Genomic DNA, 14,992 nt, shown 5'->3' with positions numbered 1-14,992 from the left:
TCTGTCTTCTGCCTTGTGATTCGCCAAGACCGGAAAATCTGGCTGCTTAAACCTGCAATCTGGACTGATTGCAGTACCACATATAGATGGGATACTATAAACTGGATTCAAACACATGATGGCATATTGACACCACATGAATAAATATCAGGTGTGCATGTACAGGTCATGACAGCAGTAGACACCCTGAGAAATTAAATTATTAACAAAAGGAAAGATTTAAAGCATCATTGTCATGCAAACATAACCTTAATGCAAGAGCTGCACGACCTCATGAGTTTGTGGTCATAAAGCATGCTGAGTCACGTGCAGCAAAGCAAAGCATAAATATATATATATCCTTACATAACTAATTAACGTTAGGACGCAACATATGGGATACGCAGGCACTAGATGCCATTTATTTGGCGACCCTCTAGTTGTAATTGGTGGTCTTTATCTCCCTCTGCTGGAGCGACTGCTGTACTGCAAGTGCCTGTGCCGCCTGTTGCCTTCCGGTTAATCATGAACGTTTCGTTTACACGTTGTTGGTGTTTGATGATAAGTCGCAGTTGCAGCCTCCTCTTCCTCACAGCTTTGGTAAGCCTTTAACCACACACACACACACACACACACACACACAGATTTAAACCGATCAGCTCGTCGAACATCGACGAGTCCACACAGTGGCTGCCACCCACTCATATGTCAATCAAGATTATCCTTCGCTCCTATTGGTAGTTGCTAAGTTGAGATAAGTTTAACTCAGCCCACTTTGTTACGTTTACTTTTTTGGTTTTTTTTGCAGACTTTTTACAGTGAAAGCCGTATTTACTGTTAGAGTGGCGCAGAAACAAAAGCGAACATGGCGTCAAACGCTTTAGCTGCCCACCGTTTATCTATGTATCATCTTTGCATACTGGTCCCGCTGATGTCCAGACTCAGTAATATTCGTGCGGGGTCACAGACGAGGTGGCCGAGTGGTTAAGGCGATGGACTGCTAATCCATTGTGCTCTGCACGCGTGGGTTCGAATCCCATCCTCGTCGCAGTGAATGTTTTGTAGGTAAAACCTGAAATGGGTTTTATTCCGTGTGACAGTTCGACTCGGATCCTTTTTCAACAACACGTTCCGTCTTGAAGTAAAGAGACATTTAAATTTTTTAAAAGATCCGTCGCCCTTTTTGGCTTTTTTGTTAAACTGCTTTGAAAAATTGGATGAAAACCGCATTATTCTTGTCTTTTAAATTCCTTGTGCAACAGGGGTGTCAAACATCAGGGTTGAGGGCCAGAACTGGCCCACCAATGTGCAATTAGACATCTTAGCAATGTGCTAAAACTATAGTGAAGTCATGTCTTTTTCTTTTTTTTTTTTAAATGCATTGCTTTCCTTTTATTGGGTCTGGCAACATTAAAGATGAGTAAAAACATAATAAATTTAATTAATTTATAAATCCTGACAGGTTTTTAGTTACAAAACATGTAATGTGTCTATTTTCATGTGGATGCAATGATATTAAATACTGAAAGTAAACAGTTTAAAAGATGTTAAAATTTATTTTTTTCATGCTGGAGTTTTTAACTTCATGAGCTGTCTGTGTTTCATGAAATAGAATTAAAAGTCTCACAATCATCATGACATACCGCTGGTCACTTATTCGGGCAATTATATTGAAGCATTGCCTGACATACAAATAAAACTGTATGTAGTTCAAACAAATTTGAAGCATTATTGATATTAACTTTAACTTAAATGGTCATAAAGTGTGCAAATATGCAAATAAATGTCACATTTGTTCAATTTTGAGAATGCTGCTATCTAGTGGTAACATGTTTAAACTGTTATTGTTCCACATTTTGACTTTTTTTGCTCCGGTTTCAGTCAGATAAATATGACAAATGGTGTATTTGTGAAGTACTCTGTGTTTTTAATGAAAAATGAAACCTTTATTTGCTGTTTAAGCAACAACGCAGCAGCATTGTAGGATAATACTGCACATATACAGCTTCATTCCTGCAAAGAAAAGACAGTCTACACAAACAGTTTATAATCAGTTTCTTTTTTATTACAAGCAGATAAATATATCACTGTAATGTCAACAGTGAATGAACAGCCTGTTACTTATATAAAAAATAATCTTGGACCACAGCATGTCATTCCAGCTGACTCATAGTCAGAGCAGAAGTGAGTGCGAAGATTAAACTAGAGATTAAAGTAGACATGTCTCGTAAAAAATCACACAAAGACAGTAGCTAAGGTTCACACTCTCCACTTTAAATAGTAAAAATCTAATAACCGTAATTAAAGGTAAATTTTAAAACCTGATGACTAAAGCTCATCTTAACAGGCCACACAGCAAAAATGTGTCTAAAACATGTCTCCCAGGTGCCCAGCAGATCACTTGTGTTTGCTTTCTAACCATTCCCAAACTTCAGCTCTGATAACGGTTAGTGAGAGTCGGATATTTTCTTCTTTACTGTAAAACTTTGCTACCACCACCTGACAGCTACTCCGACTGACTTCTTTCCAAAAGTGGGATAAAAAAATGACTTAAGGATCATATTTCAAATTCTGTGGCCTTAACTTAACTCTTGGACCCAACTGCAGTAGTGGCCACAATTTGGATATCGCAGTCCGGCATTTTTGCCTGAAGGTCAAAGGGCCCAAGGCACAGTTTTTACACCCATCTGTTGCCATTTAGGTACCACCAGATTTGATAATCAAGAGCAAGCACAGGAAAAAAATCCATCCATCCATCTGCTGCTCCAAGCTAACCACAGGAGCCCATCCTGTCCCTGCCCTTGTTCTAATCTCACCAGTGTGCCCCAAGGTTTTATCTCATGCTCCTCACTTAGAAGGCACCTACTTGGCACTTTAGTCTAATGGAGAGACCAGGCGCCTTTTCCACAATCTAATTTTTGGGGCATAGATGAGACCATAGATGATGGTGGGAGTGTAGATCGATCAGTAAATCAACAGCTTTGTTTACATTTGGCATATTTTTCTGTTTAAGTATCAGAAAAGTCAGAAATAAAAACCACACCTGATGTTTTTAACTGGGGACAGACCTCCTGCCTCCATTGCTGCCCCGTGACATTACGGTGGCCTTATTAAAGCACAAGATTCAACCACCAGATGATGGCGCTAACAAAACGATAAAAATAGATGTGTCTATAATTAACACACATTTCATTGAATATTATTTTAATCTTTAGAATTGTATACAAAATTGTTAGATCTTTGTCAGGGTTGCAGTTTTACTGCAAAAACTGTGCATTAAATGCACCGTAGACCTCAGATCAGAACAAGCCGGGTGTATCTTAGTGTAAAGCAGGAATCTCAAACTCATTTCACATCCTGTGACACATCTTAAGTGTCCGAACCAGCCAAACACCCCTTTCTGTCAGTGTAAAGATGTTAAACTGCGCAGTGCAGTTTCAACAGTGCAGTTTTAGATAGCAAGTGTTGTAATCTGCAATATTTACAATGGTGTGAGACAATTAATTAAATAGTCGTTGGATATGCAGATTCTTAAATCAATAACCTAAAATTAAATTCCATTTAATTTATCTTGTTGATACGGAATAACCTGAATGTTTGTCCTCGCATCTTTGTGACATAAACAGTGAAAAAATGCGATGTCGGACCGCTGACAGTCCTCTTCTCCAGCAGTGTTTTCTGGTCAGCAGCTCTAGGTGCCATTTCTTTAACCCAGCTGACATCATGAACGTTTCATATGCAGCTGGATGAGAGGATCATAATCCACAGGAACTAGGGATGGGTACCGGTATCCGGTGCCATTATGGCACCGGTTCTGTCATAAACGGTAGTAACCAGACCGAAAAGCAGCGCACATTTCGGTGCTTTTTTTTTTCCTGAGATGTCACACACTTTGGATTCCAGCCAATCATTTTACCTTTGCGAGCGTAGTAGGTGGGCCCAGGTACGTACGTTCTTTTAGAGCAGAGCTACAATTTAGAAATGCCCAAGGCGAAGCGGTCAAAAGTCTGGCTGTACTTCACAGCAAAAGATGCAAACTCAGCAGCCTGCAACAAGTGCTTTAAGGTGATACTGTGCAAAGGAGGTAACACCTCGAATCTGATGAAACACCTGGCGACGTATAGCATTTTGTTAAAAGCCGAGAAATGCGCCGTATTTGATAGCTTGCTGCAAGAGCTCACACCGAGCACATCTACTGCGGGTGTGGTGCCTGTTATCGGACCCGGAGTTTGCAACATCCCCAAAAACCCGAAGAGGAGAGTCCTGGCCCCTAGCCCTGCCAGTGTAGCAGAAATGATGACGGATGATGATGGCAGCAGCAGCCGTTCTTCTCTGCGTGAGTAGTTTAATGTTGTTCGTGTGTAATTTACGTTGAGTAGGCTAACCACGTTATTACATTAATGCATGTAAGGTGAACTAGCAAACACCGTCGTAGTTACATGTGGCTGTCTTCTTGTTTGATGGCAGATACTCCCTTCACCCTGGCCAAAAAGGCTAAAATGACCAAAGAAAAAGTGGAAAACAGTTAAACATGAGAGGTTTTTGGACCAATTTTGTGTTCTCCATTCTTTAAGCACCGGTTCGAGCACCGGTTCGAGCACCGTTTAAACACCGGCACCGTTTCAAAAGTACCAGTTTGGTACTGGTATCGGATAAAACCTAAACAATACCCATCGCTTACAACCCTTTTTGATCAGTTTCAGTAGTCTTATTGGGTACTTTCTGTTCCTGTTGGCGAGCCATGATTGCAGCTTGCAGAATGCTAGAGTACTGTAGTTTTAGCATCCTTCCTCTTGCTTAACTCCAGCTCGCTGTCAGTCACTGTCGGATCTCTCCTGCTTCTGCACTGAGAGCGTGGCGGAGCAATGGTAGTGAGCTCGTGCTGGTCAGCGAAGACGAGCCTCTCGTTCTCATGTCGGATCTTTAATATTTTCATGATGCGCTTGCCGATGAGGTAAATCATTTCGAGGATACACATGAGGATGCAAACCGCACTGGAGATGACCATGAACAGCATGAAGATCTTTTTTTCCGTCGGACGGCTGATAAAGCAGTCAACGGTGTTGGGGCACGGCGACAGCTGACACTTGGACAACCTGACAGAAAAGAGTACAGCAGGTTTTAACGAGTTCAGAACAACACTGATTCATTTTAATAACAGTAAGTTACCAGCATTACCTGGGCAGGTCATATCCATGATATAACTGAAACAGGATATAGAGAAAAGCTGAGTCAAATCCAGCTTTGAAGATCAAACTCAGCAGATACGTCCACCATAGGCCTCCTCTCTTCTTGCCAGGGTTGGCGTAGAGGTGCGAGCCCTGGTGCAGCTCGACGTATTTCCTGTCCTTTCCTTCACGGAGTTTCACGTGAGCCATCACCATCAGAGACGGGCAGGTGACAAAGATGAGCTGCAGCGCCCACAGGCGGATGTGGGAGATGGGGAAGATGTGGTCGTAGCAGACATTGGTACAGCCGGGCTGCAAAACAAAGTCGGGGTCGTAACTCGCTTAAGTAGCTCGTCTCACGTCTCAGATGGAGAAAATCAGCAAGAGCAAAGGATTTTTGCATTAAAGAGAAACTTGGAGAAAAGAAAGTGGCTGTATTTTTATTTTAGAGTACAGCTAATGCAGATGTCATATGATGATAAATACAAACAGAGGGACTATTGTGGTGTCAGAATGAGAAGCTGATGCAGAAGGTTTTAATGCCTCTGTATGACGCTAAAAACTGACGATGCTTTGAAACCAGTTTCTGCTTTTAGGGCATAAATATAAAACAAAAACAAAGTTTAAGACAAAAGATACAAAAAGAACCAGGTTAGTGAGACATGAAGTATTTTGCTTTTCTTTACTTTTTGCTTGCTTTCATTTATTTGAGAAGATATCCTATAATTATAATATGCTGTACACAATATGCTTTTAATACAAGGCTTTTAATGTAACACCAACACTAATTCAGTCTTACAATCTAATTTGGTAAATACGTGACAAATGAAAGGAAAAGCTCAAACAAACGAGTGGCTGCAGAGGCTTTCACCGAAGTGCACAACTGAATTAACATTCAGTCGAGGTTTAAGGCAGGCATTGGAAATGCTGGGTAGGTTCTGTATTGATTGTGAGAGGAGAAGATCCCACTGATTAAATGGAAGACAAATAAATCGCAGCGCACAAAAGCTGCAAAACTGGCTCCTGTTTTAATAGGAACAGTGAGCAAAGGAAGGTTTGCCTTTATGATGTGTGGAAAAGTCATCAATAATCGTTTTGTGGTCACGTTCAGTGGCTGTGATGCTCGTGCATTAGTGTGAACAGTAAGGATAAACAGACCACAAGGTGAAGGTTCATAAACCCGTCCTATTGGTGGCATTTTTCGGCGCACCTGTACTCTGACAGGGAAGGATCAAATCACTACATTAGTGGCGTCCGGTGATTCTTGGAACACAAGAGATGGATTAACAGTATGAAAACGATGTGAGTCATATTTATGAAGTTACATTTGTTTTGTTCACGACCGCCGTTCATGTCGACTGAACTTTTTTACGATCACTTCGTTAGTGTCTTCCTGATGTTCGGTTCAACCGTGTTGTCTCGATGTGATATCTGTCTGTTGTTTTGACTTTCATCGCAGTGTTCGACTGTGTCGTGCTGCACATCACACACAGAGCAACACAGTCAAATGACATAAGACTACATGCAAAACAGAGCGCTCACAACACGAGACCAAAGAGGTAAAGCTGCACTGACAAACCGAAGTCACTGCTGGGCAATTTTTCATCTTTTAGTTCATATGACAAAGTTTCAGCGTTCTTCATTATATAACAGTTTCAAATTTAGAATAAAAAGTTCTGTATAGAGAAGACTGAAACATTATATCAGAAAGCTGCACTGAATTTATGTAGATCCCAGCCTGCCAACATATTGTGTCTAAGAGGGAATTTCGTCTTTTGCAGTTACCTTTGTTAGAAAAAGTTAGATGCATTCACTGAGTCATAGTACTTTAACAACGTTCTGAAAGAATTAAAAGTTCAACTTATGGGATAATATAATTAAATAAAATTTTGTATCCTTTAAAAAATATGCAGGATTACAGATTTCCTGCTACCGCGAAGGTCAAATATAAGGTCAGTGTAGAGGTGAAATAGAGGCTTCATTAGATTTATGATGATACTTAATCTATTTTACATTTCATTAAACTTGGATGAAGAGCAGAGAGGCCGTCTGAAAATGAGGAAGGTTTCTTCAGTCCATTCAGGTAACGGGGTAATTAACCCTGGATCCCTCCCAATATGCAAGGACATGTCAGCGTATGTTTGTGAGTCGTCAGGAGATGAAAGGACAGAAAAAAACAAGTTCGTCTCAAAGACGAAACAGCTAAGAGCGAGCTGAGCGATGCAGTCACAGCTCGATTTGTGTGACCTTAACGTCTCATATGATGGCAAGGTGTGGCCATGGCTCACAGACATGTTCTGCCACTTTGAGATGTGTTGGCTACATCGGTTTCAGAAGCGCTTTGGCTGAACATCAGGATGCTTTGACAGGTAATTAACCGTCAGGCACGATGTTTATGTGGGTGGAAAACAACCTTGTATGCGGAAGACTTGGTGAATCAAACCTGAGGAGGAGTGAAGCTGTTCTGGGCTAACATCTTTGTTTTCAGTTAAATTTCTTCACAGAGGCTTTATTATAATCCAAAATGACCCAATTAGACCATCCAAAGGCACTGTATGTGTGAGTAAGTCATTTGGTACCTGAATCTTTTTCTTTAATCAACCGCTGGTTGGTGATAGTTTCTGCATCAGTAACCAACACAAATTCAACTTTTGAGGACTGCTGACATTAATTTTCAGCCCATTTTCTTTTCATTTATCTATGCTTTGGACTGTAAAGCACATTCTTTCAAACCAAGACCACAACCACCATCACCACCTCTGAAGTGACTCGGGCAGGTTAACTTTCCAGTTTTAAAAATGTCTCTATATTGAGTGTAAATGTAGAAAATCAGTGGACCAGATTTCCCTGAAGGGCTTATGAACCAGTGCCGTAACATTCTCAACAACTCTTATTTCTCCCTGTCACTGAAAAACATTGGAAGGTGGGGTTAGTGACAGCCTTACCTGTCGGGTGTTACACACAAAGTCTTTGTTTTCGTCACCCCACACCTTCTGAGCTGCCACCACGAACACCAACACCCGGAACACGAACACCATGGACAGCCAAATCCGCCCAAACGCCGTGGAGTACTTATTGACTCCGCTCAGCAGATTCTCCAATCCTGACCAGTTCATCCCTGTCGCTGCTGGACTGGCCTTGGAGATAAATGCTCTGTGAAGAAAAACAAAAATACAAGTTACCTTCCCTTAGATTTAGCTTTGCATTCTATTCTTATTCTCAAATTAGGTCTTGCTATCGTTAAGGATCAGCTGCAATGTGGGTCACTTAAATACATGTCTAGGCTTGCATGAATTCATTCGTATCAGCCAAACAGGAGAGAGTACACATTTAGAAACACTGTAGGTTTGCACAACAGTACAACTGCTGATTCCCTTCAATGCCCAATAAATCATTATTTAGGCTTATTCATCTTATCGGGATCCTCACGAATGAAACTGCATGCTTCAGTAACTGTAACAAAATGTAAACAGTTAAAATAAAATAAAATAAGGGCCATAAAATGATGAATAAAACAAATCTACCGTTTGTTTGCATTTGTCTACATGTAGAAAAATGTGACCACCACAATTTTATGTTAGTTTAAATTAGCTGTGACAGCTGACATCCTCTGAGATTGAAGCATTAAATCTGGACAAACGTGCCAAAAACCAGCCCCAGAAACAAGTCAGGCCCTGTGGACTTAGTTTAAAAACCCAAATTTAGAGCAGAAACAAGCACACTTAAGGCCAGCTCATTTTTTTTCTTTTCATAACAAATACTTTTGTTTAACGCACCCATTTACAGTGTATACAAGGCTTAAAGTTATGTATTATTGTGGGCGTGGTTCCCTTGGTTGACAGATGGGTGCCTGCGCAAGTGGCTAACGCTCTTTATCTCATAATGGCGTTTGTCATATTGGTGCCTTTTGAAGCTGACAAGTCTGTGCTCCAGTTTTATTGGTTCTAGTATTAGAACAAGTATCTGATTCTGAATGCATGCAGTTGACAGAAGCAGCTTACTAATGAAGCAAGTGTTAAAGCAATATGGTCACATGTCCTTCAGCAATGTTTTTGGGCTGGTTAGAGCATCTAACCACTTGTTTACCTTACAAAATGTAAATGGAGCACTCAAAGTGGTGTATATAACATGCCTCATTCACAAAAGCATTGTTTTTTGCTTTCTAGCTAACATTCACACACATTCATATTCCGATTGATGCATCGGAGAGCGACTTGGGGTTTGTATCTTGCCCAAGGACATTTTGCATGCAGACTGGAGGAGCGAGGGATCAAACCACTAACCATCCAGTAAATCTTTGACCTGCTCTACCTCCTGAAATGCAACCAACACATTTCTTTTTTGCAAAATGGATTATTGCATCTTTCTTAAGGACAAAACAAAGCATCACACACAAATGTGCAGGGAAGCTTGTGAAAATCTTGAATTGTATTTGAGTTATTGTGCTAATGCTTTTTTATTATAGACATTTGAGCTTCTCATATTAGAAAAAGACTCACGCTCTTCTCAGTTTGACTGTGTATGATGTCAGTGGCAGTGGATATACCCAATACGATCGTCACAGACACACTGCTCTGGCATTAAAACCTTAAAGGCAGATGAACTGGCTTGTTTCAGATAGAGGATAAATTCAGAGGCTGCCTTAAGGCTTGGGATAAGCCGAATAAGACTTATTTTGAGCAATGAATCCTCCAAAGTTACTCTACTACGGTCCAAGAATAGAAATATGAAGCTGTAAATAACTGAAGGTGTTTCTTAAATATGTACACATATAATCTGAGCACAACAAGACTGTATGTCTGTGTGATTTTAACACCTAGAGAGTCTTTTATTAACACTGTGCTCTTGGATCCTATGTGCTCACAGGTTATTTGTCAGTATCGACTGTCTGCATGTTTGCTGCTGCTGAATGACATTTATCAGTGAACACCCTAATGACATGCACCCCAGCTTATCTACGAGGCTATGGTTTCTGAACACTGTGCAGTGTGTGCAATCAAAGTGAAGTTTTCTGAACTCTCAGAGTTTCCAAAGCTTGCAAAGACAAAAACATGCTTTTGATGCTTTTTGCTACATTTCTGCTTAGATTTTTATGTGCTTCAGGCAAATGTTAAATGCAGAAATATAGGAGAAGAAGCTTAAATGGAAGGTGTGGGTGTATTCTTTCAAAGAGAAAAGGATGAACTTTCAAAGTACTGCAGTCGTTTAGACTGTTGTAGACTCCCCTCTACAACAGTGGAAGAAAGAAGGAAATAAAATCCATATGGTTTCTGTAACACGCACAGGCCTCTGTGGTTTCTGGCGCAGTAGAAGGTCAGTCAGTGTTTAGAAAAGAGTTAAATATTTGGAATTTACGAAAGAGCATTGGCTCAGTTTGGAGGAGTTTTCTCTGTTAACACTTTAAACTCCAGATTAACTCCTGCAGCAGAGGCTGTTTATGTTGGGGTCAGTATTTTTGAATTGAAGGCGTATTCCAGGATGAATTTCCTTTTTTTTAAGACAAATTAAATATTGTTTTAAAAATAAAGAAACTGTTAAATCTTTGTAGAAACGGGGCAAAAAGTATTTTAAGATTCAAACTAAGCAACAAAAAGGTCGATAATACAATGCATGTGTAGATCGTATTGTCATTGGGAGTGTACGGTCAACCTCTGACAAGCACAGACCAGCAAAACGGTGACCCAACTGAGACCATGAACTCAGGTATGGCCATTATTTTGGATGCTCAACACTGCTTACAATCAAACCTTTGATAGGTAAAATGCCACTAAGACACCTTCACCAAAACTTCCAGTTCAGCCACTTTAACACCAATGGTTTACTCCTGGTGGATGGGAGTGGCATGCGTGGGAATGCAGGGAATGCAGATGTTCAGAGCAGCAAAGTGGACAGAAACAGGAAATAACAGGAAAAAACAGCATGAAAAGCACAGACAGTTCTTCAGTGGACATTTTTCACTTGAGCTACTTGTATGTTATCATTTCTGTCGTCTGCAAAGTTAGCTTAATACGGAGCCCCGCAGGGGACATGGGAGAAAAAAAAATTAAGACGGACTTTTGCGAGATCTCGCAAAACTATCTCGGGATCTCGCAAAACTTTTGCAAGATCTCGCAAAAGTTTTAGCCGCATTCTTCCCGTTAGCTCGACCTACTACAGCCGGGAGGAACACCGCTTTCCCGGCACATCGTGCCTCGACCTCCCGGTCGGCTTCGAGCCGGCATCCGAAGAATGCGGCTAAAAGTTTTGCGAGATCTCGCAAAACTTTTGCGAGATCTCGCAAAACTTTTGCGAGATCCCGAGTTAGTTTTGCGAGATCTCGCAAAACTTTTGCGAAATCCCGAGTTTGTTTTGCGAGATCCCGAGTTAGTTTTGCGAGATCTCGCAAAAGTCCGTCTTAATTTTTTTTTCTCCCATGTCCCCTGCGGGGCTCCGTAGCTTAACGATCAACCACAGCATAAGAGAGCAGCCGACATGGAGCGGTTTGTGACGCTGCCCCCTGGTGGCATTAATCAGTTATAACATGTAGGTGACAATCTGCAAAGCTGTCCATAGGCTCTACGTAAGACCAACACACAGCCATTATTAGCTAAACCATTGCTCTGACTTTTTGAGGGTCCAGTAGGTTTACGACATGTAGAGTAGCCAAATTTCATTCCCAGAGTGAAAACGTTTTTAACTTTTTATGAAATGCTGTTGCTTCTTTTTTCTCCAAAAGGATAATTTCACATTTAATTGTAGCTAAAATGACACAATTTTTTTAACAATTGTAAAAAGAAAAAATTGTATTTAAAAATTATATAACCATTTTTGTTATACAAAATCACTGATATCAGTATTTTAGCTGTGTGGAAGTGAAGAAAGGTTTGAAAGCTTTTTGGGACCTGTTGTGCTGTTGGACAACAGAAGCAGAAAAACATAAATGAGAACAGCTTTGATGGGATTTCAGCTGTATTTAAGTTTATATGAGCACAGAGAAGAGGACAGAAGCAAACAGCTTGTAATGTTAGCCGCGCTCTGTGCTAAGACTAAACTTAAAGGGATTTCCCAATTTTTGTGGGACAATTATTGTTTAATAAAAGGAATCAGTAGTGGTTTCTACTAATGCCACTGTGGACGTGCTTTGCTCGTAGCTTGTACAGTCTAGTTTAACAGTAGTGGACTGAGAAGCAGCTGATTGTTGGTGGCGGGCATTCTGACAGTTTGTCAGTGATGCAGGAAAGAACCAAAAGAAATACAAACGAGCCATCCCAGGATCCTCAGCAGCAGTGTTTTGTACCATAGACATATATTTGGTTACAGTCATGTAAGAGACTAAAGCAAAGAGAAAACCTAAAAGACATAAAGGAGGCACTTTAATAGAAACTTTATGTATCATCGGTGGCTACATGGAAAGTTTTTACTGTAATGTGAACCCCGCTCCACCACGCCTCGGTCTTTTTGATGAACCTAGAGTTGACCACCATTTTTTTCCCCTCATATTCTAACACTTAGTCATAACAAAAGGAAATGTTTGTTCCATAGCTGGTTATTATTTTAAATGAGTTTCCCTATTTTTCTAGCATATAAACAACTCGTGTTCACCTTTTGCATTACTTTTAAAAAGAACAAAAACATACTTTAGCTTGGCCAGGGGAAAAATGACAGACTCCTGAATACAGTTTCCATGTTTACCGCTCACTTCTGACTTTAGGATACAGTAAAATTATTGAAAACCAAACAGAGAAAGGAACTTACTTGAAAGTGAAACGCCACTTAAACACCCCGTGTGCCGACACCAGCAGGCGAAGACTAAGCACTGAAGGGAAAAGCTACTTTCAGCTTTTCAGCTCCTTTCTTTCCCCTGCTGCCTCTGTCTACTCATTCTTTCCTCAGAACGCCTGCCAAACCAGATTCAGCAGCGACGTCATGACAGACGCACACATGAACATCGGCTGTGTAGACTCCACTCCCTAGAAAACATGTAACCTAACACGTTATAAATAAGTAAAGCAACAGACACAAATTCTTCATTGAGAAGGAAGACAGAACATCCAGCTATGTCAAACAGAAAGCCTGGTGTGTGTGTGTGTGTGTGTGTGTGTGTGTGTGTGTGTGTGTGTGTGTGTGTGTGTGTGTGTGTGTGTGTGTGTGTGTGTGTTTGGGGGTTGAAGAGAGTAACTAAGAGAGAAAACGCCACACCCTGAAAGCGGACAGCTTGTGGAAACTAATGCAAATATCCTCAGATGGCAAACAGCTTAGCAGAATCATAGTATATCAAACAGGGTTGGGAGCAGATTGCAGCAGTTTATCTCAACCTGTTTAATGATTGTGACACACAGTAGATTAACAGAAATGAGCACTGACAGCCTGGATCTTTGATCTGGATAAACCTTTCAAGTTTGTGTAACCACGTGCGATAGGTGGCTAATCAAAACAGTTTACAGTATAGGAAAAGCCTGCTTTTTGCCCGTCTCATCCTCCAGTGTGATTTTCCTTAATAAGTGTTAACGTTCTGTTCGGTCTGTCTGTGAAGGTTCTCAGTCATCCAGGTCATTTTAATCTTAGCTTGGAAAGATAAGCGTCTGGACTTCTTTAAGTTTCTTGAATTGGTGGAAAGACACTCCCATAGGGCTTAAATATGAGACTCTCCACCAAGCTTCTCGGATGAGAGGTGAAATGTCTTCAAGAAACTTAAAGAAGTCCAGATGCTTTTCTTTCCAAGCTCCTTAAATTTCTGGTGTGACACTGGCATTTGTAATTTCATTCCTATAGCACATTGCATTACATGCAAACTCAGTGTGCTTAATAATAAAAACATAAAAACAGTTTGCATTTTCTGCCTGCCTCTGTTATCAGATCACAAGCAACAGGGAACCCATATTCACTGCAGGTTTTCTCCATGTTGAACAAACCAAACAAAGATTTGGACTAAGGGTAAAATAAATTTTCTCAGAACAGAACAAAAATCTGTTTTTCAGCCCTGAAATTTCCATGTGGATATCCTCTTTATTTAAGACATTGTGAGGGCTGGAAAAGGTACGCTTCTTGAAAAAGGTGCCAAATTTTAGTGCAACCCTGTGTAGGTACTGTATTTTGGAAAAATAGTATATTGTATTACATATGCTGAGATTACCAGAGTGAAATCGATTCTGAGGGGATTGAGTCGAAACCTTTTTCCAATTTGACAGATTTTATATGAAATAACCTGCATACAAAACAAATAGCAGGACATTTAGGTTTGGGGGAAAAAAAATTTTTGTTTTTTTTTTTAAACAGAGGAAGTTAAAATACATGTTTTTCTCTAATAAGTTATTTTAAAAGTAAAAAAAAAAAACCTGTGTGCATGATCACATGTTTATTTATGGTTTTGTCTGAATACTGGTTTTCTGCAGGCCAGTTGATAGGTGGAAGGCTTCATGATAGCATAGGTGGCATAAAATCATATAAATTTGATGTTGTTGTTGTGAAATTAAAATAATGTGATGTTTCGATGCAAAGGGGGGGTGAGGTGGCACCAATGCTTCACAGCAAGGAGGTCCCAGGTTTGAATCCAGTCTGGGGTTTTTCAACTTGCAGTCCAGCTTCCTCCCATAGTCCAAAGGCCTGCTTTGGGTTAGGTTATTGGGCTATTCTGAACTGGCCATAGATGTGAATGCTTGTTTGTTTCTATGTGTTAGCCCAGTGTCAGTTGGTGATCTGTCCACGGTGTACCCTGCCTTTTGCCCCATGTCAGCTGGATGGATGGACGCTTTTGTAAGGTGTTACAGGTGCAGACATGCTAAGGTTGGGTAATTTTAGCCTATTGTCAGTGATTGTTATGCAACAATGATTTCATAATACAGATAAGAAGCCTCAGAGACCTGAGA

General features: G+C 40.5%; 1 protein-coding gene and 1 non-coding gene across 2 annotated transcripts; one reads left to right on the top strand and one right to left on the bottom strand.

The window, feature by feature from the left end:
* The first annotated feature begins 945 nt into the window (after positions 1-945).
* trnas-gcu lies at positions 946-1,027 on the top strand. Its single transcript has one exon. It is a non-coding gene; the product is annotated as a tRNA-Ser (tRNA).
* A 3,663-nt stretch (positions 1,028-4,690) lies between these two features.
* Positions 4,691-13,218, bottom strand: LOC120744459 (gap junction beta-4 protein-like). The gene is made up of 4 exons (XM_040048887.1): positions 12,882-13,218; positions 8,093-8,300; positions 5,158-5,459; positions 4,691-5,075 (listed from the first exon to the last, which is right to left on the bottom strand). Exons 2-4 carry the CDS (start codon positions 8,261-8,263, stop codon positions 4,742-4,744), a joined length of 807 nt encoding a protein of 268 aa, XP_039904821.1. The 5' UTR covers positions 8,264-8,300; positions 12,882-13,218; the 3' UTR covers positions 4,691-4,741.
* Positions 13,219-14,992: the final 1,774 nt, after the last annotated feature.

Source organism: Simochromis diagramma, unplaced genomic scaffold (assembly GCF_900408965.1).
Source record: "Simochromis diagramma unplaced genomic scaffold, fSimDia1.1 OVJJ01000305.1, whole genome shotgun sequence".
NCBI classification, from domain to species: domain Eukaryota; kingdom Metazoa; phylum Chordata; class Actinopteri; order Cichliformes; family Cichlidae; genus Simochromis; species Simochromis diagramma.
Note: the sequence above shows the minus strand (reverse complement) of the source record. Positions and strands in the feature narration are given on the sequence as shown.

Excerpts from the sequence above, each read along its gene's own strand:
- LOC120744459 (XM_040048887.1), bottom strand. The coding sequence starts at position 8,263 with ATGAACTGGTCAGGATTGGAGAATCTGCTGAGCGGAGTCAATAAGTAC. Across the intron at positions 5,460-8,092 it reads TTGTGTGTAACACCCGACAG|CCCGGCTGTACCAATGTCTG; the intron begins GTAAGGCTGTCA and ends TTTGTTTTGCAG. Across the intron at positions 5,076-5,157 it reads CATGGATATGACCTGCCCAG|GTTGTCCAAGTGTCAGCTGT; the intron begins GTAATGCTGGTA and ends CTTTTCTGTCAG.